Source organism: Rhododendron vialii, chromosome 11a (assembly GCF_030253575.1).
Source record: "Rhododendron vialii isolate Sample 1 chromosome 11a, ASM3025357v1".
NCBI classification, from domain to species: Eukaryota; Viridiplantae; Streptophyta; class Magnoliopsida; order Ericales; family Ericaceae; genus Rhododendron; species Rhododendron vialii.
Window position 1 is genome coordinate 20,376,566 of NC_080567.1, and position 26,341 is coordinate 20,402,906.

Sequence of the window (26,341 nt, forward strand, 5' to 3'; positions counted from 1 at the left end):
AAATTCTGGTGCAAAAGGATTTTGGAAGTTTCACCATCAGAGTCTTCATTGTGACCACCATCATCTCATGCACCTATTATTGTGTAAAGCCTCATTTTCTCCAGTTGTTTGGATATCGTCTTTTCTTGTCAAAGTGTGAGCAACATGGGGAAATGGCAAAGCTTAAATCGAATGAGTCGCTATTTGGTTTAGGATAACCAAGAACTGAAGACGGCACCATTTCAAGACGCAGTCCGGCATTACCAAAAACTCGGTCTTGGAGCTAAAGTAGAGATGAGAAAGTGTTAGGCACCCTATATCGCTCTATGATTCAGTTGGCTTCTATTTGTCACTTATGGAGTTAGCACTTCATTATCATATTAGCAACAAGTTGAGACAGAAAAACATAGAAGATTGACGAGACAGAAAAAAAAAAAGATAGACGGATCAAAGTACGGAATAGGCATATGATTTCACACAATTAACGCACACTTTATGATTTTCCGAAAATGGGAGGCTATAAGTAATTCGACACTGGAAGCGTTAGCACAATACATTACAGTATGGTCCTCTGAAGTCTGGACGATCTATACCCTAAACATGCACTGCTAATTGCTAAACCAACACAAAATGAACCGAATAAAACATGCAGTGTCATACTAAAAACTCACCAAGAAGAAAACAACAGAGAAAAACAACCTTACAACTTGCAATATAGGATAAATAGTTAAGACTCAATGCCAATGTCTAATCTCTGCCCGAAGGATCCCCAGAGGTAGCAACTTTGGTTTGTCGCAATTTTCTTTACCGTTTAGTGATCTGTCACATTAACAAGCATAAAGATGGAGAAGTGCTAAGTGATGGGGGATAGGGTAAACAGAAAGGATCGGACCTCTGGTTTGTGACTTGGTGATATTGAGGAGTGAGAGCAGCAGAGTAACGATGTATCACTGCTGGAATGATACTTTGTCAGGAAAGAAATCACTAGAATAACTTTATTATCAAGGAGAACTGCATGCATAAAAGATATATTCCCTTTTTCAGAAAGCTTCAATCGAGTTGAATTTGTAACTCAGAAACAAGTTCTGGGCGAAGAAGAATTCCGATTTTGTTAGCTGCTATGTGGTTTCTTTGGAAAGCCATAAACGAGTTTGATTTAGTAAAACAGCACAACCTTCGACTGACATAGCTTGCCAGATTTGAAGACTCGAATTTTTTTATGTTTGCTGGGCCTTCGATTTTGTTGAATAGAAACAAGTTGCTCTAACATTGAAGGATTTCTTATGAGGAGACCTCAAGATCACTATGGAACCCCTCACATGCTATAAAGATGGCACAAATTCTATAAGGCCTCCAACAAGAAGAAAAGGGTTAGTTAGGCAATGACCTTGTTACTGCAGTTTTAAACAGTGTTCTCAAAAAAGAAACAGGAAAAAAAAGATGTCCAAGAACAAGAGAAGATTAAACACCAAGGAAGCTTGCATGATACCATAAATATATGAGGCAAAAACACTGAAAGCTTGACTTAACTCATATTACAACAATACTAGGTTTTCCACCATGGAGGATGTCTCAGCACTGATTCATTGCGAACCCTCTCTTCTGTTGGTTATCATAGTCTTTCTTTTGTCATCATTTAGTGCAATAACCACCACCACCACAACTGCCACTACCGTCGTTAAACCACCTCGAGTGTCCATGAAACTTATCCACCGTGATTCGGTTCTCTCTCTATACTACAACCGTACTGCCACCATCTCAGAACGCTTTTGGCGAGATGTTAACAGCTCAACGGCTCGCTATGCCTATCTGAAGGCAAGGACTAACACTACTTTTTCCACCAGTGATGATGTCCGTGGTGGTCTCAGCGAAGATCGCAGTGTCATGCTTCTCGTAAATTTCTCAATTGGTCAACCGCCTGTTCCACAACTCGCGGTGATGGACTCTGCCAGCGACCTATTATGGATTCAGTGCTCACCTTGCAAAACATGTTTTAAGCAACTTAGCCCTATGTTTGACCCTTCCAAGTCATCCACGTATCGTAACTTACCCTGCAACTCTCCTTATTGCCCCATGGACCCGAATTGTGATTCTGCAAGAATATGTGAGTACCATCGAGAATATGTCGATACCACTAGCACACATGGAACATTGGGCATGGAAGAGCTTCGGTTCGTGACATCTGATGGGGGTACAACAAGTGTTTCTGATGTGATATTTGGCTGTGGTTTTGAAAACCATGGTATAACAGAAGTAGCAAGTGGAATTCTTGGACTTAGTCCACAGAAAGAATCCTTAATTTCTCAAATGGACAGTTCTAAATTTTCGTATTGCATTGGCAGCCTAGATGATCCTCACTACGAGTACAACCACTTGATAATAGGAGACGGTGCCAAAATAGAAGGCTACTCGACACCGTTACAAGTGTTTGACAACTCCTACCATCTTACCCTGGAAGGCATAAGCGTGGGAGACAAACAACTCGACATCGACCCAAAGATGTTTAGAAGACGCGCGTCTGGCGATGGTGGAGTGTTCATCGACTCTGGATCAGCTGTTACCTTTCTAACCAGAGCTGGGTACGACCCGCTGAGGGAAGAAGTGAGAATCTTGATAGGTACAGTATTGCAAATGGTGATTGTCCAAGACCATCCAGACTTGCTATGCTATATGGGAGAAGCGAGCCGATACCTAAAAGGGTTTCCAGTGGTCACATTCCACTTTGCCGGAGGAGCTGATTTGGTGTTAGACGCGGACGCGATGTTTCATCAACTTGAGGAGGACTTATTTTGCATGTTTGTTAGGCCAACCACATTTAAGGACTCGACGATAATTGGAATTAGAGCCCAACAGTATTACAACATTGCCTATGACCTAGACGAAATGAACCTTTATTTTCAGAGAATAGACTGTGAACTTCTTGAGGATTGAATGTACAATTCATTTTACGTTTTCCCATTTTTAACCTAACATATGTACACACGAATTAGGTTATTTTATATAATCTCTTGTGAAATCTGCTAGTACTTTTTGAAAGCAAGAAGTATCGTATGAGAACTAATTTACACTTGAAAATTGAAAGACTTCGTTGGCACACTTAATCAAGACAAATTGTTGGAATATATAAGAAAAGGGCATTGGAAGGGTTGCCAAAAAGGGCATAAATTCTCCGCTGTTTAAAAAAAAAGAAAGTGCATAAATAGTCAATAGGAATTTCTGTGCCGGGATGATCCTCACCGGTAGCAACTATGGTTCTTTGGAATGTTCTTTACCGATCCATGATCCATAACAATCTCAAAGATGGAGGAAAACACCGAGTATATGAGGTTGGAGAGGGTAAACACAGAGGATCGGACCTCTGGTTTGTGGCCAGGTGATAGTGAGGAATGAGAACAGCAGAGTAACGATGAAGTGGGGATCCTTCAAATTTCTTGGAAACCTGGGTTCCAATTTATAGGCCAAGGTAAATTGGAGATCAAAAATCAGAATGTATCCTTCCTAAAGCGGAGTATTCTAAAGAGAGATTTAGTATCCACAGTGGATGATTTCAGAGATTGAACGGAAGGCTTACAGATTAGGGCTCAGACGTACTCATCAAACTACGGTAGTTCAAAATAAATGTCAGATATGCCAGCCATTTGGCCCCGTTGCGTTTTGGAAAGGGAGGTCTGAGTTGGAATCGTCTAAGAAACCATCTTCGGCGGCCTTGCCGAAGGAAAACGTAGTAAATACATTCTGGGGTTATGGAGGGAGAGACTGTTCATGAGTCGTGTGCAAAATGTGTATGGCTCCACAGAAATGACCCGTGGCTTCCTACCTATGTCTGCCCCTATTCGTACATGTTTAAATCGACATAGATTGATGAAGTCGCAAAGCAAACAAGATCCCAGATCTTGAAACAACAGTACAGCCTATGCTTGAGACTTAGAAACATAGCTTTTGCTCAAGTTTAAGCGGGAGTGATCCAAAACAATTATGTATAGTACCCGTCTACACGGGCAACATTACTAACATCTCCTTGCTGTCATAGCCAGCAATTGGTTTCTCAATGTGTCTGGGTGCATATACTCATCATGTGTCCTTTCCACTAGTAAAACATCTAAAGAGACAAAAGATGTACATAGAGATGCAGAACATATATGCCGCTTTGTTATCCTCATTACAGAAATATCACAACACAAACATCACCATTGTCTTACACAACCATTGCTAGTTAGCATTGTATTGTCATATATACATGTATGGTCGTCTATACAAACCTTAATACTCCAGCAAGTCAGCAGCGTCAGTCACCCTATCCATGGAGCAAATGGCTGGGAGCCTCAGCCAAAGATTTGACAAGCCTTTGGAACAATCCCAAGATCGGCGCCAATCAGGTCATACTCCTTGAGGGCTGCTTCCATCTCTGCTTCTACAGCAGCATCATCCATGCCATCAACGGTTCCCATACGAAGGAGATCACCATAGTACTTCTCTTTCTCAGCATCATCTTGGAACGGTTCGATTGCAGGACCCTGCAGCAGCACATCCATTAATTTACAAGGAGAAAACTACAATAAGATACATCTTGTAAATGCTTTTCAGTATCATGTGCTTTCAAATCAAAGCACTAGACAACAAGCAGACCTTGGCACTGCAAAAATACCAATGAAGCACAACTGAAATCAAACCAAAGAAAGCAGTGAAGGTAAGAAACAATAGCCCTGGGCATGGGCGGCACTAGGTGTGCTGCTATGAGCCCATCAACTTGTACAAAACTACCCAGATGTATATCATGAATGTAAAAATTCTTACTCCAAAATTTCTAAGTTGAACCTACCAACCCTAGCAAAAGAATGTATAAGAGAATGTCAGGGTTGATCCACTCTTTTTGCGTGATTCAAGGTTTAAACTACCCTTTGCTAAACATTTGGAGCCAAATCTAGCAAATGAAAAAGATATATACCGCCCCCATATATATACTAAATACAGTTTAGTTCCCACAAGTGGGGATATTGTTGAGTTCAAAACAAGTTTTTAATACGTAATCTTATTTAGTACTTGATTTGATTTTACTCAAACATCTGAAGAAAACTTTCGAATGAACCAACAGAACAAGATTCATGGAGCTGTGACTGACTACAGGTTCTGTTTCACAACTTCCAGCAGAGGTCAAAAGATGCGCAAGCACAAGAAGAAAAGACTTGACTTCAAATAAATATGGGGTTTCTGCGGGATCTCCCTCTGATCTCGGCTCTTGGGCAGTTGGGCATTTTTCGGGTTTGCCTAATGGCTTGTGGAGATCTCAGTTTCTGCGGCTGTTTCCTCTTCTCTGGTCGCTTGCTTTTGGTGGCCGGAGCATGGTTGGTGTGCAGTGTTTGTGGAGGCGGTGTTGTTGGCGGCTGGAAGTGGGGGTTTTGTCGTCTTGGGTTCGGTGTTGCAAGGTGGGAGTCTGGTTTGCAGGTGATGGGCTGGCTTCGCTGGTGGGAGTCCGGTTTTTTTGGTGGCTGCATGATTTGCGGCGGCTGATTTGGGTGGTGTTGCGAGGTGTGGCGATCCGGGCTTGGTTCCTATGCAGCCGGCGATGCTCCGATCGTTTTTTGGTATTGGTGACATACGTTGGGTTCACGGCAGTCTTTGGTGCTTCGCGGTGGTGGCAGCTATGGAGTCCGGATTTCAGATTTTCGCTTTAGGGTTTGGGTGTGTCTTGGGCTTTAATTGCTCGGTTTTTCCCTTGTATTTGGGCTTTTAGGCCTTTTTAGGTGTTTGGGTTGCGTCCCACGTGCGTTTTATTGTTTTATCTGGCCTTTTGGGTGCTGGGCTTTGTCCCTTGGGTTTTCTCTTTGGTTGGCATCTTGCCAATCAAAGGCTTGGGTCTCAGATGGGCACTTGTTGCCCTTCTCCTTGCTCCCTTTGGTCTTTGTTTTCACATTCAAAGATTAATAAAATCTTTTTCGCCATTCAAAAAATAAATAAATACGGGGTCACATAGAGAAATAAGTAGTTCAAGGCAGGAACAATCATATGATGACAGCAGAGATCAACACAATTGCTTCAAATACCTGACACAGTTCAGCATAATGTTTATATATCTCACTGTTCTCATCTTGATCTCCAAGCAATGTACCACCATACCAACCATTGGCTTCTTCTACTGAAGTCATTGCTAGATATCTGAAAAGAGGTTCAATTACAGTGAATCAAATAATCACATTTCTAAATTATGCAACAAAGGAATTCTAAACCTTGACAAAATAGTTTAGAGATATTAACAGGTCAAAGTTAAAATGTTTTGTCGTTCTTGTCATGAATTGTCGATAGAAACCAAAAAGATTAAGAGCTATGTTGCACGGACATAGATACAAATACGGACACGGAATTTCTAAAAAAAATGGGGACATGGACACGGCAGGGGACACAGCAAAAATAAATAAATAATATTTATTGTATACAAGTGAAAATATAGTTAGGTGTATAAGCTTGAAGCTTCAATACTTACAAGCAGGCATCATATAAACATCGTAACACATAATATTTATTCCAAAATATATGAAGCAACTACACATTTACCCCCCAAAGTTTTACAAAAAATTGCATATTTAACTCTTGTTGTGTCCCCATACGTGTCCCTCACATGTCCCCCTAAAAAAATTAATTAAATTTATTGGACATGCCACGTGGCGTGTCCGAAGTGTATTTTGCTGTGTCCCTGTGTTGGACACAGGGACATGCCGGCCTCTAGGAGTGTCAGTGCTACATAGATTAAGAGGAAAGTAAAACGCTCATGTGAGAGTGTATAAGTTATGTGCTCAGAAATTAGAAATTTTAAAACCACCAAAAGGGGGCAACGTGCAATCATATGTTTTCAAGACATGATAGAACATGATGCTATTGATATATTGCCAAGTATCGCGCAGGAGTAAACTTATTCTTCTGTATAGTAATAACGAACACAAGGGCCAGCATTTCCAATGGCTATTGCATCCTCAACTCGACTAACGTATCTGGCAGAAAGTTATTGATGCAGAAGAACATAATAAAATAAAGAAAACTCCTCACAAAAAAGACCTACGAGACTTTAGTCAGAGTGGAGAAAGGATTGACAGCTATAAAGCATGCCACGAGAAACTGTGTTTTATTGAGAAAAAAATTACTTGAAGACTTATCATATTGGTCACATAATTGTGATTGGTTAAGCACATATTAAAAGCACTTAATCAGTACTTCTATATTTGACCTGCTTTACTGACAACAAAATGCATCTGCAACATTACGACCATGTAATTGTTAAACATGCATACAATTACAATCACTGATTTTAAATCATGGAAGAACATCCCCACTGACACTTCTTGAACTTATGCAAAATCCATGAACAGTGGATCTTGAAGTGTCCACCACTTACCCAAATATGATGTTGCATGTCCTAGCAATACATTCATCAAGATGACAATCTTTACGGTGCACTAAACTTCTTATCAATGCAACTCTAAGTAATATTATAAAACAATTTTCAAGTCTATAACACGACTGAACCAGATATTTACAATTCCAGAACTAAACAATGCATTGTAGAATTCAACTTCGGATCTTTCCGGAGATGAAAAGATCCCAACTCTGAAGCAATGAATGAGCTTTAGATGCAAAAACAAAAACTTCAAACAAGGGTGTTGCAGAGGTTCATATGTACTCTACCCTTGGAGGAAGGACAATCACACCCAATCAATCAGCAGACTATGTGGTTGCGAGAGAGAGAGAGAGAGAGAGAGAGAGAGAGAGACCTCTTAAAGACATCCTCTTCACCGATATCACTGCCAGAAGAAGAAAGCCAACTCAGGTCATACAGGTCTTCTAGTCTCTTATCCTCTTGAGACCTTCCCTTTGCGGTTTCATGGGAAGCCACCTTAGGAGCAGAGTTACTTTCCTCAAACTTCCTCTGGCCAAAAAGCCAGTTTGGACTTTTGAGCTGTATTTCACTGCATAAAAGAAAGAGTACTTAAGATACAATAACCAAAATTGTAGAGTTCTGGCATACCATAGCAAAAAAAAAAAATCGTTTTCAGCAGTGGTATACAGTAGTTACTAAGAAACTTTAGACCTACCAAAAATAAATACAGAACTGCAAAAAAACAAGGAAACGGAGAAAAATGAGATGATCGCAACACTAAGAGTGCAAGAAAAATCCAAGAACAAATTAATTTTGCAGGCCACATCGAAGGACATTACGAAAAGAGAACCAGAATCAACCAGTTGAACTCATCTAGAACTTGAGAAATAGATGCAAAGGAAAGTAGGTAACAAACTACAGCAGCGTCGTATGAAATAATGTCTTGGTCTATAGGTAGATATCAATCATGCTGGGAGAGCAGAACAGGATAAAGAAAAAAGCAGAAATGAATGCTTAACCAAAAAGGATATTAGCTCAGATCAAGTAGATATTTACGCTGCATCGGGTGCCACTCCAGAATTCCCAGGTTTTTGATCTGGTTCACTGCAAAGCCTTACATTCCTTATTGAACTGCATGTTCTCTCTAACAATTTATCAAATGACGTCAGCTTCATCCGCGAGAAGTCCTCTCTGCATGCTGGAATAGGAGCAAGAGTAGTTCTTGCTCCCATAGGCGTAGCATCAGCTAGGTAACTGCATATTAAAATAAGAACAAAAAATGTTTGAGATAATTAGATGAAAAGAATACTGCCAATAATCTAGGTCACCACGCAAAAAGATTAGGAACAGGATACAACAGAAGGTTTACACAAGTTTCATATTCACCACTAAATACACTTGTGTAAGTATTTGCTAATTGAATCCTTGCGTACATTGCACAGTTGAGAACAATCATGTCCATAATGAGCTTAGTTAGATCCCTCCCATATCACTAACAAATAACGAGTCTGCGTGCACATGGGAAGATGTTTGTACCACTATCCACCAACTATCCTTAAAAATTCACCATGTGACAAAACTAAAGCATCCAAACCACATATTTACATGGACTAAGTGATACCGATAACAATTTTATGTTTCTTTTTTTTTTTTTTTTTCCTATCGTGATAAAACAGTAGCATGAGACAACTCAAACTTCGAAAGCAATAAATCCTTTCCAATTCCAATTCCCATAGTCAACATAATTTGAGAACCAAGTAACTACTCAAGCGAAGATCCTGAGAGAATAACATAGGGTCAGAAGCCCCAAAATTTGAAAGGCATTGAGGTTTACCTGTAACCCGGGATAAGGTCATCTCCCATCCCAGACACGTGAAGATAATAATCAGAATCCAGATCCCAAAGTGCAGGTTTACCATCTTGTGGTTGGAAGTAGCCTAAAAATCTGGTAAAATCAGGAAGAGACAAAAGATTTGATTGAGAAGCATAATATAGGTGTAGTGATAACTTAAAGCATCCTAGATTTCCCAAAACTTGTGTCACAAATAGAGTTTGAAACTCAATGATGGCAATATAAAAGCTTCTCTCATATTATCTATTGTGGGCTATGTAGCACCGACAAGGGCACAGAACTCTCCAGCAAACTGGAAACAATAGCTGACCTCCCCCTCTTCTCTCCTGCTTCTCTCTAAAATCCCCTTCTCTCTCTCTCTTCACTTTTCAACGCCTAGGGGGGGGGGGGGGGGGGGGAGCGCCCGCCGCCAGCCACCTCCCTCCCCCTCCCTCTCCTTCCCTCTTCTCCTCTCTCTCCCCTCTAACTATTTCTCTCCCCCTCTTCTTTCTCTCTCTTTTTTCCCCTAACCTCCTATTGCTCGGCTCTTTCTCCACTCCGTTTGTCATCGTTCCTCTTCCTCCTGCATCCTCGCCAGTCGACCGCTGGTCTCTACTCTTGACCGTCACCGGTATGCCTCACGGCGTGGTGCGGCTTCGGGGATGGAGGAGACTTGGATGTGGGGCCTCCTGCCGGATCATTCTTGAATGATTTTCAGTTTTTCCTAACGGAAGTGGAGGACTCCGGCAAGCTCTCGGTGTGGCTGCTGTTCGGAGATGCAAATCTCGGGCTTCTTGGAGTTGGCTTCGAAGAGGGGTTTTGGCAGTGGCTTCTGGGCCACCGCTGTTCTTCGTCGTCGGTTGATTTTACGGTGCAGCCTGGTTGTGCAGTTCTGGTGGTATTGATGGTGGTGTGAGTTTGCTGGTGGCGGCATTGGGTTGTGCTGGGGGTGGCAGCGGTGGAGGCCATGGTTTGGCTGGTTTGGGTTGGGCTCTGCCTAGCACTTACCTGCCTGCTCCACTTCTTGTTGGGCTTTACATGATGGTCTGAGTTCTGGCTATTTGCAGGTTCTCAGCAGCGATGGTGAAGGCGCGTTGATGTCAGGTCGGGATGATCCTGCAGCGGTAGTGTGGTTCTTCGGTGATCATCTATATTCCACCCACCTCCAGTTCGGAGGCCTAGGTCCGACATTGTACTTGTAGTTGATTTGTGCAAGTTGTGGAGCGTATATTTTATTTTCGTTGTTTGTTTTGGCCTATGGGCCACACAATTTGTATCTGTTTTCCTTAACTATATGAATTGCATTTTTTTCCGGAAAAAAAAAAAAGCACCAACACGAGCACGCGACACCGACACTTCGACAGACAAATTTTTTAAAAATTAGAGGACACGACACGGACATGTTTTAAATGATATTTATGTATTCAATTACATGAAATATGAATAGAAAAGGCTTTATTTCTAAATATGTAACACTATAGTATTCCTTAAGTCTTATTTACCATCACATCATCCACAAAAGTATTCGAGCAAAAACCGTTTTATCATCAATGAGTCTTTATAATCAATACATTATCATGTCACACAAAGTCCTAACTATTTCGTTTAACACCCCCGACGTGTCTTGCGAGTGTCCTGAGAGTGTCTAGAGTATTTCTTTAGAGTGTCCCCAGAGTGTCCAATCCAAAAACATTGAGAAAAAATAGGACATATCGGATTTGAGTGTCAGATATGTGTCTGGAGAGTGTTGTGTGCGAAAAGTGTCCGACACCGGTACATGGACTCAGACGAAGTGCTTGTGCTTACATAGACTGTGGGTAGAAGTAACTCGGTAAGGTTTTATCAGTACATCAAATCTGGCATACCACTTATAAGACTAATGGATCAACAAGAAAAAAGAGGGGAAATAGATGATTACAAATTAATTGCGTCTTGCTTTTCACCGTCAGTGTAGGCATTGCTGTAGTATCGTTTGATAGATTTGATAAATTCTCGAGACTGCGTTGTAGCTTTCCACTTTCCCTGCCTTTCCAGAAACACCTGGAGTTCAAGGCAAGTGGATATTTGTATAATGTACCTTTGGCTTACCAAAAACAATACTACCCAAAACAAAGCACATGTTCAGATTAATTTCTTGACACCAGCGATAAATAAATTCAACTCAGATTAGTGTGGGCATATACAGTATTGTGAGCAGCGGAGCCACCATATTGCTGGGCAAGAGCATCACCCATGCTCTGATACATATCCATGAGAGCTGCAGCAATGCTACTATCAGCATCCACTTTAGGCTTATCTGTCAAACCCATTGCATGAAGTTGGCGGCCTAAAGCTGCTAGGCCATAAGCATATTGTGCAACATTTGTTCGATCCAAACAATCAATGCAATTCGTGCGCAAAACTCCACTTTGGAACCATGGGGCTGCACCACCATAATTGTCTTGTCTAACCTGTTGACCAACATCAGAGTCTCTGTCTTGTTTCAAAGTATATGATGCATCATTACCACTTCCAATCCTACCAAGGTCACCTGAATTAGCTCTCAGATCTCTCAGAGAAGCATCCCTGAAACCAACAGCAATGAGATATAAGATAATAAAACTACCCATGTAAAATCAGCCAAAAACAACGGTCTGCGTATCTTTATCCCAATTGCCATAAACCCACAGTAGAGAAAGGAAACATAATCAAAACGTTGTGTTTCTTCTTCTATTCACCTCCAACCTTATTAGCAGATCCCCAACTTGCGAAACACTAACAGGCTTTATCCCAAGAAGAAAAGGGTAATTTATGCAAATCAAGAGTCTTGGCTTAACTCTCACATGGATTAAACTATTTTGTGCATATGAAACATATTCAAATGCTCATGATGTATCCACTGACTTGTACCGAACTTCGAGTACATATCTCCATATTCTAAGATTATGGATTCAGGGAGGTCCAACTTATGGACACCTTTTACGCTGATACTTGTGCCCGAGTCCATGTAACATAGTTTCAAAGTAGTTGGCTTGGAACATAAGTGAACTGACCAACTTGGTCACCCATTGCCTAACTAATTAGGCAATTATGAAATAATTAATGACAACAACGAAACAAAACCAACTTTTGATTCGATGTATTATTTTATGGCGGTGTGGGATCCAATGTATTGCTCCTGAGACATTAAAACAAGGACTTCCTAGTGCAGAAAGTTGTAAAATTGTAAGGAATGAATGTGCTAACAAAACTTAGTTCATTGATTCACAACAAGCGATCACCAAAGGGTTCATTATTTTTAAATTAGTCTACACCATTCATTTTTTTATCTTTCGTGTTTTGAATTTTCTTTATTATGATACTGTTTCTCAACCATGAAACACCACTTTTTCAAGACTGTTCGAAAGACCAGCTACTGTTTCTGTTTCAGCCTTTTCTCTACTGTCCGACTTATTAAAACAAAACAATGAAAAAAACTTAACTTTCTAGCTACTTATACACTCTAATCTGTTCCAAGAGTCCATGTGAATTATGTTCATAACAAACTTGGCTGGAATTCAGACCCCAGCAGGAGGACAGACAGAAACTAAGACTGATACTAACAACTTGCTTGAGCTGGAAAAAGAAAACTACTGTCACGCACCAAAGGGTTACACCTGTACTCAGACACTTAAATGATAAAAGCATATTATCGTTCGAGAACATGTCCTATCCATAATGTTAAGAAACAAATAATATCACCAGCACGCAAAAGCAATTCACGGTTAGCTTCCAGTAAAGAATGTCAAGATACGCTAGAACCAGTTTAAAAAAAAGAAAGAAAAAAGATACACCAGAAGAGCTCAGTAACTTCAAGCCTTACAACAACAATGGGTCGTAAACATTAACTCCCTCAATCTTATATTGTTTGCTCCATACAGGGGAACTCAACTTTTTAAGCGAGACATGCATTAATTGAAAGTTTAACAAGATTGCTAATATGCCCCTGTTTATTTATCTGCAAAACTACTTTAAATTATTCATGAGGGTTACTTTGAGGAAATTTTACAGACTTTTTTCTTTTGACTTTTCAGAGAGAGCAAACAATTTGGGACATCCCAAAATAGAATACAAAGCAAACAGAATGGGACGGAGGGAGTATTGAACATGGTTTTAAAGAGAGAGTGCACATAAATTTACCAAAACAGATGTAATACCTCCCTGTGCTTGTTCGACTAAGTTGTGTGGTTCTCTTTTTAAGTACAATAGGCTTCCCACTATAGTAAAACCCAGTCAAATCAAGTGCTTCACTCGCCACACCGCCCAAAACTGCTAAAACATTGGCAGACTTGCTTGAACACAGCAGAGAAAAGAACAGTTAGCTAAAATAAAACTGGCACTTCTTGCAATTATTGCACAAATCATTCCAAGGTTACCTCTTTGCAAACTTGTGGAAGTCCCAGTGGATAAATTTAAGATGATTTTCTTCTGAGAGAATTTGGTTAAGGTACCCGACCGCATTAGCAAATTCACGCCTTAGCATCATTTCACGTGGCCTTTTCTCAACAGTCTGTAAAATTTACATTTCAATTTTAAGCAAATGCTTTCAATAAAATGAATTCTCTCAAGTGAAATCCAATTCAGTAGACTAAAACTGCCTTTGTTCTAGTTAAATCTGATTTGCGACTCATATGTGACATTCTCAAAAAGAGCTGTAATTTCCAGAGCAGCCATTGAGTCCCATGATATTCTAAGGCAGAACACTTTACAGTATGAGAACTGAGAACTCATCAGATCAAGTCTTTTTTGGAATAGACAAAATTCCAAATATAAAATCCGCCAGCAAAAGAAAATTCATAACAAATAACCAAATACATGGTAACCAAACAGAACTATACATTTCAAATCAGACCTTAATCAAATTAAGCACAATAATTGGGTTGCCATATCTCTTTGCGAGGTCTTCAAAATGCAGTTTGGTTGCCTCATATGTAGGATCATATCTTTGTACTGAAGTTGAAGAAGAAACAAGCATATCAAAACTTGTCCAATAAGACAAGGCAAGGAATAACTTGGCAAAAAGATAATCAAGGAGTAGATTGCTGATGTTCTTACAGATTATATCAGGTTTAGGGCTGAGTCTTGAAGCTTCTTGTGACCAGAATAGGGGAATTGAACCCCTCATTTGCACAACAGAACTCATTTTTCCTTTGCACGACCCAGCTTCTTCATCAAGGACAATTTGTTCAGTTTCAACATCATTTGCAACCCTTCCACGATCATTGACCCCCCGTTTCAAATAACTGCATCCATGACAAATAAAAGGGCTGAAGCCATTGTTACGGAACCATTACACTGTATCTCCAACATCCACAACAACGTATAGATCTGACCACTAACACAAGCACCCAATTCAGTTCCCAGGCAGTAGCTCAAGAAAAGGAACCTAATAACAATAGAAGCATCAACCCAATGGATGTCGCAATAGGAATCGAGTACCATGACTTTTTCGGCATATGAGAACAGTATCAAAACACATCACTATAACTAATCTGGTTGACATTAAGTTGCAAAAAGAAACTGAAAAAATGAAAACAACAAATAAAGATAACCTTCAGTCATTATCCAATATTACTGACGGACACACAACCCAAAAAAAACTCTACACGTCGTGCACAAGAGAGATAATGGGCCGCTTTCTACACATACAAAAGCTTATAATGACCGATTAAAACTATTGACAAAACTCCAACTCCATTCGGCTTCAACGTAATAATCTCAGATTGCAAGCCCTGGGAAGGAGAGTCAGAAAGACAACATAAAATATCTACAAGACATTACCACCGTGGAAATAACACCAAAAATATGTAGCAGAAGCACCCAAAAACTCAGGTAAAGTCCAAGCCAAACAAACAGAAACAAGAAGGGGACAATTCAATGAATTTACTACTACAAAGCACATATAAACAAAGCATGAGTCAGAGAAGCTATGCAGTTTTACAAATTCTATTTCTGAGGATTCAAAGTGGAACCACACAAACCACCAAGTTCATTATGGAGCAGTGGGAGAAGCTGACCTGGTTTGTTGCTCATCCTCCTTTAGTCCTTCCCTGAACTTAGCATGCATGAAGGAAAATGAAAAGAAACAAAATGCAACATAATGAAAAGAGCGAAGTGCTTTCACAGGAAAAAGATGTCTTCATGGAATTGGAAATGCATATGAAAACAGGCTTGCAGACTCTATATTAGACACGCAGAAACAGAGGAAGCACCTGTCTCTCCACCCACCCAGGACCTCTTTTTGCTCTCTTACAGTTGATTTCTAGTGTGTTCTTCATTTTAAAGCTCAATCTATGTTTAAACGCATGTTTCTCATCAACGAATCTGACTACAGGCCGTGGAACTTTCAATTTGTCAGTTCTATAAGTTTTCCCTCCTATATGAAGAGGTTTTGATGATATCCACGAAAAAAGTGATTGTTACAAATCGCCATCTTGTCGTTCATATTGTACTTTGACTAAGTTCTTGGTGATCTCTATGTGCAGAATTCACAGTTATCTCTATGGAATCAGTCAATGTTGCTCCATGAGTGAGAACTGGTGAGGTCCTTCGGCATACCTATGTTCCATAATCCGCTTTTTGTTGTATTCATTTGAGTTGAAAACATATGAACTTAATCACACGGTTAGTATGGGCAAGCATTCATCATATTAGTTTTTGATAGAATTAATGATGGAAGTACACACCTAGGGGTTGTCCCAGTGGTTCGGGCGGATGCCTAGGCTTTGGGAGTACACCTGAAGTTCGATTCCCCACAGGGTGAGTACCTTGCAATAAGTGGGGGGCCATGACTAGTGTGGCCGTGCTGGCTCCCCCGGAGTTTGGTTGCGCAGTCAGGTCCATTTAGTGGCTTGGCTGCAGGACTGTTCCTCCGTTACCCAAAAAAAAATATGGAGGTTGAAAAAGTTAACTTATCTCGTGGGATCGGAGACTAGGATAGGCTTCAAAAATAAGATATTTTAGCTAGTTCATACTCAAATGTTATACATACTATTACATCTTGTATTCAATTTAGTGAAAATGCTGTTGACCTTCACCCACTAACGTAGGCCATCATGTTGGAACAACCTAAACCTTGTGCGTCTCCTCTCTCACGTCAATTACATGTTTCTTCATTATGTTTATAGTATACACATATTTGACAACTATCAACAGCAGGCAGAGGTCCGTGTGTATGTAATCTTACTCAAACAAAGTTGATAACAATTGTTCAACACCTAGCGAGAAAAGTTTACGTGAAAGACGCAGGTGTTAAAACTGAAAGCTTCTGCACTCGTTTTGGATCTCCTATCACTCACTCCTTAAGCAAAAAGAAACAAGGTGGAATTCAAATGCCGTGATTTCACAATACATCAAACTGAGGGCCATGAACCAGGACATACCGTGTCCCTGCAAAATGCCGAGAACGCCTTGACACCAAAGAAACACTGAAGTCCCGTCCAAATATTGACAGCCTAATCTGCAAGCACCGGAGCAACAGGATGACTGAAGAATTTTAGCAGACAATATGCCTAATGTGAACAAACTTCACAATTATATCAAGCAAAATCTTAATTCCGATGACTTACAGAAAGAAGAAATGACATTTTGTTGTGCTAGAAAATTCAACATCAAGAACAAAAAATAACCTACTTCCTTAAGGTCAAGATTTCAGAAAAATAATTTGCAGGCAAACCATAACATAACATATACACGAGTCAAAATGAACAGCAAAGGAGGTGTAAGAGCATTTTAGCCCCAAGGGGTTGCTGATGTATGGCCACAAAAATCCAAACGAAGATAGATGACACTTGAGATGAGGCTGAAACACAAACAAAAAAATATCTGACAACCAAAAAATCAGCAGCTTCGAGCAATAAGCTCAAATTTCCCACGTTATACATTACTGATAAGATGGAAAAGTCAAACTATTAATAACCTCCAAGAATTTCTCTTTACTTCCTAACTACTTGGACCATGATCACAACATGTAGATAATGAAACAAATCAAATTAAACCCATCACAACAAGCTTGGCCTGTTCTAAAAGTGTAATCAAATCTCCTAAAATAACCATAAACTTAAATAAATAACTCAAGCAACTATACATGCATGAATTTTCATACACGTACATTAAACAGATTCGTGTTGGAGTGCTTATTCTATTCAATTTCAGCGTTCCAAGTTTAAGACATCAAATACGATATGTCCTATAGAGTTCTTCACAATTCCATGTAATGGACACCATAAGTACCATTAACACTCGCTACAACCCGTTTCCAACCAGTCTCGATCATGTAAGCCATTCATGACCGCAAAAACTGTTCACTTGGTTTGAGTTTGTTCTACCACCAACAAAAAGAGTTTCTTTTGCACAAGTTATTTGATTGAACTTATAAAATGGCTAACATCCTTAACTCCTCAATTTCTTTATACAAAAATTCATGAAATTGCAAGAGACCAATTTTGTACATGACATAAAAGGCAGAAGAACCCAAACACTTACAACTACATACATGTACACATCAGCTAATAAATGACACTTCATCAAACATTAACAATTCTAAATGGAAACTATGTAAATATATCGACCCTCAAAGCATTAGTGGCAAATGGACCAAGAGGCAGTGCAACTTTGAATAAACATGTTTTTGGTTCAAGTATTGGCAGCTTCACGTGACAAAATGTCAATTCTTAATCCGGACAATGGGCACCTATGTCCAACCTGGCCCTACCCTCTTTCCAAGTGGATTGCTCAAGGTAACCCCATTACAACCTGCTAAACAATTGACAGGTTAATTTGAGCTATCAAAAGGTTAATTGGAAAAATGAATTGGTTGGATTTGAGCCATCCAGCTTTAACAGATATCTTAAAGGTCCTAGGTTATACAGGAAATTTGGCAGTCTACCAATAGTGTTCAAGATGGTGTCAAGGTTGATGGGTACGTTGGGGAAAGTATGCTGGTGCGGATGGCTGTCATGGATGAGGTATGTGTTGCTTGATTTAGTCTTTACCAATGAAGTACTTGGACGTTCCTTGGGGTAGGCATCCTAGAAGTGAAGAATTGAGGGCACTAGTGTCAGAAAAGATTGGAGGGAGATTGGATGGGTGGAAAAATGCTGTTTATTCAAGGCTGTTTCATTGATATTTAGTATTTACTACCTTGTTGAAAGTACCAGTGGGATTGCCATTCAGATTGAGAAATGTTTGTGGATTTCTCCAGAAAGGAATTCGAGACTCAAAACCGTAGGAAGATATTTGGGAAGTCATGAAGTTGTTTCGCTTCCTAAGGGCAAGGGAGGACCTAGCATGAGCCATGTTATTGAGAAAGCTATTGCTTTGCTCGGTAAGTGGTTATGGAGATTTCTGAGGGAACGAGTGTTCATAGCATATGGTTATTAAGAGCAAAATTGGGCAACGCAGTTATAAGAGTACATACTTCCTTTAAGCATTACCAGTTCTCGCAAAATAAAGCAAAGTTGTAATACAAACAACCCACATGAGCAGAAATGACCTAAGAAAGAGACAGCAACGAAAGAGAGAAAAAACCCACCACGACTCCAACAGAAAGAAATCAAATACCTGTTTAAAATGTCCATGAACCAAAGCAATTGTCCAAATAGTATTCTTGCATCTTGAGCGTATTGATTCTGTCAGAAAGGCGTTCCAGACAAAAATATTCTCATATGGCATCCCTTCCTCGCCCATAGATAGCACATTTTTTTGCAAACTTTGCATTATAGGATATGTATAACTAAAGAAAAAGTCTTTCGTCAAATCTACACTTGACAGAAGCTTCTTGTACCTGCAGTTTTGCGGACCATTACAAAACAAACCAATGGTAAAAATGATCAATTAGTAACAGAATAAATATGAAGGTAAAAATCAACGTTTTGCGGAAAAAAGTTACACTACCATCCAATTGTAACCAAATAATGAAGAACACCGCATTCCCTAACACTCCTAACGTTATGTTTGTTACTATCTATCTTAAGACTAATTGTCATAGCCTAAAAAAGACATTAGAAGGACTATAAAAGTTTCAAGTGTTACGTTTGACGATTTGATCCACACATTGACAGGATAAGGCCAAGATTCGTAAAAATCTAAAGAGCTCTAGAAATTCTGGATTCCATTTTTGGCTCCTTTTTCCCTTGTCACTTGTTCTCCCGTATCCTAACATTCCTTTGTTTCACTTCTCCAGTCAGTTTCTCTTATTCACCAACTGTTCTGCAGCTTAGTGGCAGTATCATCAGGGAGCAAAAACCTACCGACTTCTTGGGTTACTCCATATTTAGGCTTGGAGATGTAGCTTTATCACTCTACTATTGCAGCATTGTTTGGCAAAGGTAAGTTTGAAGGGCATGTGCAAGGCAACCAGTTGGCAAATCTTGTTAAGGCGTTAAGGAAAAAGGAGTGTCCTTTGAAGGCGGTAATTTTTAAGAAGGGCGTGATGCAGCAGGATTTCGGGGTATTGTTGTCATTTTAGTATCTTTAGTATGTGTAAGGTTTTGAGTCTATAAATAAGTGTCTTGTGCCCTCATTAGTTAGTTTTTCTATGTATTGATAAAAGAATATAGAAAGCTTTTGCTCCTTGTATCCCATTTTGGGATTTATCTCTCTTATGAATCTATCCCTTGATTTGATTTGCATTATTTGGTATCAGAGCACTTGAGCTCAAATCCTGACGACTCATCTCGCCGGAAACCTAAATCTTGCCGGAAAATCTCGCCGGAATCCAAAAACGGTGCCGGAAAATCTCGCCAAAGACACCATTTCACTCGAAATCTCCAAATCTGTACAACCCAAGGCCATACAACTCGATTTCGAACCTTAAGATCCACAGATCAACCATTTCAAAGCTGTACAATTGATTTTCTGTACTTTTCGAAGCCCAAAAACCCTCAAAACCCACGGATCTTACTCTAAATCACTGTAGCAGGCTCCATTTGTCAATTTCTGGTCGTTTCGAGTTCTAATCCATCATTTCGAGACATGATCTGCCTGTTTCAACCCTTTTATAAGCTGTACGAACAATTTCGAGCATTACCCGGTTGATTTCGAGCTGACCCAGCCATAATCGACCTTCGATTTCCTGTTTCAAACGTGACCCAGCCATTTTCGAGGCTTGAAATCAATTTTGGACTCAGATCTGCCCTTTTTGGTACTCGAAACAGTGGTAAGGGCCTCCGTTTATACTTTTTGGCACTCGAATCTGCATTTTAAGGTTTCATTTCAGCTGGGTTATCTCAATTTGTTGCTATTTTCTTCCATTTCTTGCGATTCTTGTGGATGTCATTTTGGGATCGTTTGTGTCAATTGCTTGCGATTTGTGGTGTGTGGAGTCTTGAGTTGATTGGGTTTTCATTATGTGGGGTTGATTTGCTTGTTTGGAGTTGATTGTGGGATTGTAATGGCTCAAAGAGATAGAGGAAGAAGAGGTAGAGGTAGAGATGCTATGGGAGATTTTGGTGATGAAATTGATACTTATGGCAATTCAAATAGCAAGAGGAATGAGATTAAAGAGTTGAGTGAACAAGTTGCTACCTTGTATGACAAGAAGCGGCGTTTGCAACGTCCGACTGAAAGGAAGGATTCCATTGCATTGGCGTAGAGCAAATTTGGTTGTATTTGAATACACATCGGTGAACGATGATGATAATGAACTTCCCAAGTTTTGTGGAAGCCCACTAGAGTTCGTTGGTTGGTTGAACACCATTGAGAGTGTGTTCGAATATTGTTTGGTTACTGAAGAAAAGAAGGTGAAGTTGGCATCTACTTGCCTTAAGGGGAGAGCTTTGGATTGGTGGACACAACTCAAAGTTAGTCAACAAAGGAGAGGCAAAGAAAAGATTAGGGAATGGGGTAAGATGAAGAAGAAGCTCAAGGAGGAATTCTTGCATTTCAATCAAGATTCCAATGCCGATTCCTAGACTAGTTTTGGTAAGAGCAAGTCCTTAGGGGCTGTCCCAACTGAAAATCAATCTTTAATCAGCACGTTGGAGGCTAGAAATCTGTCACCTAATGGAGTATTCAAATGCTTCAAGCTTGGAGAACCATTTCTTGAGTTGAAAGTTGGTGAAAAGGCTTGTGAGCCCGTTCCTGATGCTCTCTTTGTCGATGAGGTGAAAGAACCAAGTTATAATGATGATTATGAGTACACTAACGTTCCAATCTATGATGAGTATCCAAGTGAGGATATTCATGTTTCTATCTTTGGTAAGATATTCATGTTTCTATCTATGGGGCTAGAGGTGATCTAGATGGCGTTCCCATATATGACAAGTTTGAAGAAGAGTTTGGTGAGGATGAAGAGAAAGGAGGACTTATCCTACCGATCAATGAGCCCTTCTTGACACCTTTGGAAGATAGTGGGCAAGTTTTGGAGGCAAGTCATGACGTAGAGGAAAGTTATGACTTTGAGATTGATGATTACTTCCAACACCTGTCTTCCAAGTTATCAGTAGAACAAGAGTAGAACAAGAGATGCAAGATGCACAAGTTTGTGTTGTTGTGGTGCCCAAACAAGTTCCAAAGTTGTCGAAAGAGGGTGTAGACTACTTGGTGCTTGAAGATCCTTTGGGTATGGTTTTAACTCGAGCAAGCCTTGGGTATGAAGTGACGTTGGACTTTTGGCACTTCGTGTTAGATGATTCTGATTCTTGGTGTGCATTGGGAACAAGAGTCATGGCCTATTACTTTGATGTGTTTCTACACAAGAGGCATTCCAAGTGGGTGATCTACTTGCACATAAGGATGGACACTGTGGATGTACACAAACGAAAGCTCGTATTGAAGATGGGTTATTGCATGAGGGTGACGTGGATCAAAGAAATGCAGCCACATGCCTACCTCGGAGCTGCATAATAAATACCTCTATAGTTCTATGTTTTCTTCATTTAATTGTCTCGTGTCTTGTCGTCCAACTTGAGGACAAGTTGTTTTCTTTAGAGGGGGTGTATGATGCAGTAGGATTTAGGGGTATTGTTGTCATTTTAGTGTCTTTAGTATGTGTAGGGTTTTGAGTCTATAAATAGGTGTCTTGTGCCCTCATTAGTTAGTTTTTTTGATGTATTGATAAAAGAATATAGAGAGCTTTTGCTCCTTGTATCCCATTTTGGGATTTATCTCTCTTATGAATCTATCCCTTGATTTGGTTTGCATCAGGGCGCATGGAGTGGTCTTCCAATTCTGGATCTGCACGTCTTATTAAATCCAAAACCAGGCAAGTACTGGTTCAAAGTATGTGGTTTGGGAGTTTTACGTGCGGGATCCTCCTATGGGCGATGACAAATCTGCGGATCCAGAACCTCACTCCCATCGAGAAGGAATTGCATCCAAACAGGGTTGAATCAAGAACATGAATCCCAAAGAAACAAAAGAAGAGATACCAATGGAAAGAAAATTTGCAGCATCCATATAAGAAACTAGAAAAAGAATTAAATCAAATTTACTCCAGTACTTCGTATTTAGGTAACTTCTAATTTAATTCACAGAACTTTATCTCCAGCTGAGACCAATATCTAAAATTCGTTCATATTCTAACACATATTAAAACTGCAAAACTTGTATTTTTTAGATTATAAAAAAATATAATCTACAAAATAAGGGGGAGACTGCACTTCGAGGATGAGAACATAGCCTACGCATGATGACTCTTCCAAAGAAAGAAACTAAACCTTTGATACTGCAGCAATATATATTTTAAATACACATGCACATTATAGAAGCACAGTTGCTTCATTGAGAGTAGAAGCCTTGCAGAAACAGGGTCTTTGAAATCAGGGGCAGAGCCAAGATTGTCCGCTAGTGTGGTTAAAATCTTGATACATGACATCTTTTCTTGTATTAATCTATTCTTTTAAGATAATCATCATCCTCATATGTACATGATAGAATATCAATACGATTTAAAAGACGACACCGAATGTTTACATTTTGCAGCGAATAGCAATGCCCAACAGCCTCATTTGGATGAATGATAGTTAATCCATTGATCCCTCCCAAAAAGAATGAAGAAGAAATGAACATTATACGCCATTGATAATCAACATACCCACACTTCACTAACCTTATTAGGGTGAGTAATTTCAATGAAGAGGCACACCAAAAGAGGATTAAGGGGATAACCTTGAAAAATCCACAACACACCAAGCAATGCAACAGAAAACAAACAGAAGATAGGCTCCTATGCTGCAATTCAGCAACAAACGGAAAACAACACCGACAAGACAAACAGGACTAAGCATGCATGACAGACCCAATAGTGCAGAAGGATGCACAAAGACATACATCATGAACTTGTTTAAGCGGTACCAATATGAAGCGGTTCAACTTTAACTCGTCATTTAAGGAAAAAGTAAGAAAGAAGCTTTCGAACAACATAAACTTTCTCCATATTAGCACACAAAGAGTTGTAGCTGCAGGAAACAACAAAGTACAATGCCCTAGATCAGCTCTAGACCACAAAAGATCACACGGAAACCATATATAAGCAGATTAAGCAACAGAAAATCATCATACCACAGAAATGTAGTACCTCATCTCAGGTTTGGAATGAGCAATGTCGGTTTGAATTGAAGCGTGTGGAATGCTTATTAACTGGCTCTCATCTATACTGTATATTGCATGGCCACAAATACATCCAATTTGGCGTCGCTTTGTTACAAGAATTAAGTAATATGACTCCAGAAATTTAACACAACCTAAGCACATAATAACATCCAAAATCATAAGCCATGGTACAAAATTTAAGTTAGACAAACAAAAGATAAAGGACAAACAAAACAATTTGAACATCCAAACTAAACACAGAAGTAGCAAAACGAACCAGCAATGCCATAAACCTTCGCAACAAAGGTTAATCCTCCAGTGGCCCGATTGCCTTCAGAAATTCGCTGAAGCAAGCTCTTGACTTCTTGTGGAGAATAAACCACAGGGTCTTCACTGAGATTGAGATCAGATGGCTCCATCCGGTCAATCTTCAACACTCGGAAGAATCTCTTGTTCCGATCACTCCCAATAAGGTAAAACCTCTACAAAATTTCAACAAAAAGGCCAGGATTATTAAAACCCTGCGTTTGGTGCAAAACAGAGGAAAAGATGAAGAAAATAAAGAACTTCAGATGTTATTTTGGCATCCGAATTTTTCATTTGCCTACGGCCTTGTTCAAAGAAAAGTACCCAAATGTGTGCATTTCCCATTTAAATTGTTTAGCTAGCACAAAATTTGTGGGTTATGCGCCTTCTAACTTTTGTGTGGATTATTTATTCTCAAAACTTACCCAGCAGGAAAAAAAACACAGACACGCACACACTCAAGATCTGCACAACACACAATATTTTGTCGGAATTCACTTTTTAAATAGTTTTCTACGCAAATAAATAGCTGTATCTTAATTTCCTTACAAAATTTGTATGTCAACTTAACACATAGAGGAAAATACAATCATCTAGTTCAATACACTTTTATTGGGAATTTCCCTCAACAATGTCCTTGACAACTCCACGGAGCCTTCACTCACAATTCAACTAAATAAGCTATCTCAAACACGCAAAACCACTGCTGAAACGAATCTATAAACCCACGCTAATCGGACATAACAACCAATAGTAGCACTAAAAAGCTACGACTCCGATATTGAAGAATCCAATGAGTATCTAATGCAATGAGAAACTCAAGTTTTATGTGGTTGAAATATTTCCCAATTCCTTGTATAATGTATACCCTCTCTCGGCTATTTCTCCATTGTATCCAGCTTCTTCACAAAAAGCATCCAGAAACGGAAAGCAGCAAAGCAATGACTGGTTTTCTTATGGGACAATTCGGTTTGACCGGAAAAAAATAAATAAATTTTGATGTTCTCATCGGTCTATTATGGGCCGCTACATCCAGTATTGGTTCATCCTCATAGCCTAATTATTCCATTTCTTCATTCTACCCAGCTTCTTCAAAAAAGAAATCTGGAAACGGGTAGCCGCAATGACTGGTTTTCTTACGGGACAGTTCCTGATGTTCACATCGAACTATGACGGGCCGCTAAATCAAAAATTAGTTCAACCTCATAGCCTAACTATTCTATTTCTCCAGTTTTGATACTTTCATCTTTTTCTCGACAACCCAACAGAATTTGAGAGAGAGAGAGAGAATTTGGCTCACAGCTTTGGTCTCGTAGAGTCTGAACTTCTCGAGCGAGTACGAATTGGGGTCGGATTCGGGATCGTTCGCCGGGTGGATCTTGGCGGAGGGGCGGACCAACGGCGGTAGCTTCGATGGACCGGCCTTCGAGTGGTCTGGTTTCGCCATGGAAATCGACTGGTACCCGGATCGATCTACGACATGGATTTACCGTTGTGCACGGCAATGCTCCTGAAATTCTAGGGCAAATATGGGAATTCCATTGATAAGTTCCCCCACCTTTCAGTTGCTGGATTTGAGAGAGAGAGAGAGAGAGAAGGAGAAATAACAAACCGCGAAAAGGTCGAGTGTAGTCTCCATGTTTCAGCAGAACGCAACGCACGCTTCTCAATTTCGGGGAAAAAATTCCAGTGCCCGGTGATGCGCGCATCCGAGCTGTCTATTGCGTTTTTTAATTGCTCGAATTTGGAAAGGAAAAAAAGAGAGAGAAAGTGTTGGGGTGAGAGAAAAGAGAGGGTTTCAATTCGAACTGTTCAAAAGTGTATTGGACGGCTCGGATGTGCTGAGCGACAACCATGTGGGATATACTCATCCGGCACCGAAAAATTTCTCCCTTTTGGTCAAAATGTGCTCCAATATTCAGATCCGGAATGCTGCAAAGCAGCTCTGAATAGAGCGCTGTAGGGCACACCTGAATTGCTCAAAAGTGTTTTTTAGCGGCTAGGGTTAAAATAGAACTCTTCCAGAAAAAAAAATTAACTCTTCTTTTGGGTCAAACGAAAATTAGATTTAAAAAAAAAAGTTTTACTCTTCACTAACTGTTTTTTGAAAAAATTTATTTTTAATCCCAACCATTAATTATCGAAATAAACGATCCGAATGCACCTTGCAGAGCGCTCTACAAGGAGCAGCTTTGCACCATGCCCGAGTCTCCTATATTCATATTAACTTAGACCAAAGGCCCGAACTTACGCAATGCATTTACATATCATGTTAAAGAGGGAAATCTATAATGAAATCTGGTACGTGA

The 26,341-nt window shown here is 39.9% G+C and overlaps 2 protein-coding genes across 4 annotated transcripts; one reads left to right on the forward strand and one right to left on the reverse strand.

Moving 5' to 3' along the window:
• The first annotated feature begins 1,539 nt into the window (after positions 1-1,539).
• On the forward strand, positions 1,540-2,910 carry LOC131306973 (probable aspartic protease At2g35615). The gene has a single exon (XM_058333405.1). The coding sequence runs from the start codon at positions 1,540-1,542 to the stop codon at positions 2,908-2,910; it is 1,371 nt and encodes a 456-aa protein (XP_058189388.1).
• Positions 2,911-4,016: 1,106 nt separating this feature from the next.
• Positions 4,017-25,681, reverse strand: LOC131307388 (phosphatidylinositol-3-phosphatase SAC1). Of its 3 annotated transcripts, XM_058333871.1 has the most exons (17): positions 25,333-25,680; positions 24,004-24,208; positions 23,713-23,878; positions 18,756-18,978; positions 16,577-16,653; positions 15,212-15,244; positions 14,250-14,437; positions 14,047-14,144; positions 13,571-13,704; positions 13,352-13,486; positions 11,360-11,741; positions 11,095-11,216; positions 9,180-9,290; positions 8,402-8,599; positions 7,740-7,934; positions 6,021-6,132; positions 4,017-4,493 (listed from the first exon to the last, which is right to left on the reverse strand). In XM_058333871.1, exons 1-17 carry the CDS (start codon positions 25,477-25,479, stop codon positions 4,302-4,304), a joined length of 2,718 nt encoding a protein of 905 aa, XP_058189854.1. In that variant the 5' UTR covers positions 25,480-25,680; the 3' UTR covers positions 4,017-4,301. The 3 variants fall into 3 exon arrangements, with proteins under 3 accessions (XP_058189854.1, XP_058189856.1, XP_058189853.1); XM_058333873.1 differs by lacking the exon at positions 15,212-15,244; XM_058333870.1 differs by lacking the exon at positions 15,212-15,244 and having other exon boundaries at positions 14,047-14,437; positions 25,333-25,681.
• Between the last annotated feature and the right edge of the window lie 660 nt (positions 25,682-26,341).

What these genes read in the sequence shown, in the direction of transcription:
- LOC131306973 (XM_058333405.1), top strand. Translation starts at nt 1,540, where the DNA reads ATGGAGGATGTCTCAGCACTGATTCATTGCGAACCCTCTCTTCTGTTG.
- LOC131307388 (XM_058333870.1), bottom strand. Translation starts at nt 25,479, where the DNA reads ATGGCGAAACCAGACCACTCGAAGGCCGGTCCATCGAAGCTACCGCCG. An exon ending in GGAGTGGCACCCGATGCAGC is followed by an intron (nt 7,935 to 8,401) that starts GTAAATATCTAC and finishes TCTTTTATGCAG; the next exon opens with TGAAATACAGCTCAAAAGTC. An exon ending in ATTATGCTGAACTGTGTCAG is followed by an intron (nt 4,494 to 6,020) that starts GTATTTGAAGCA and finishes GTGCTGCTGCAG; the next exon opens with GGTCCTGCAATCGAACCGTT.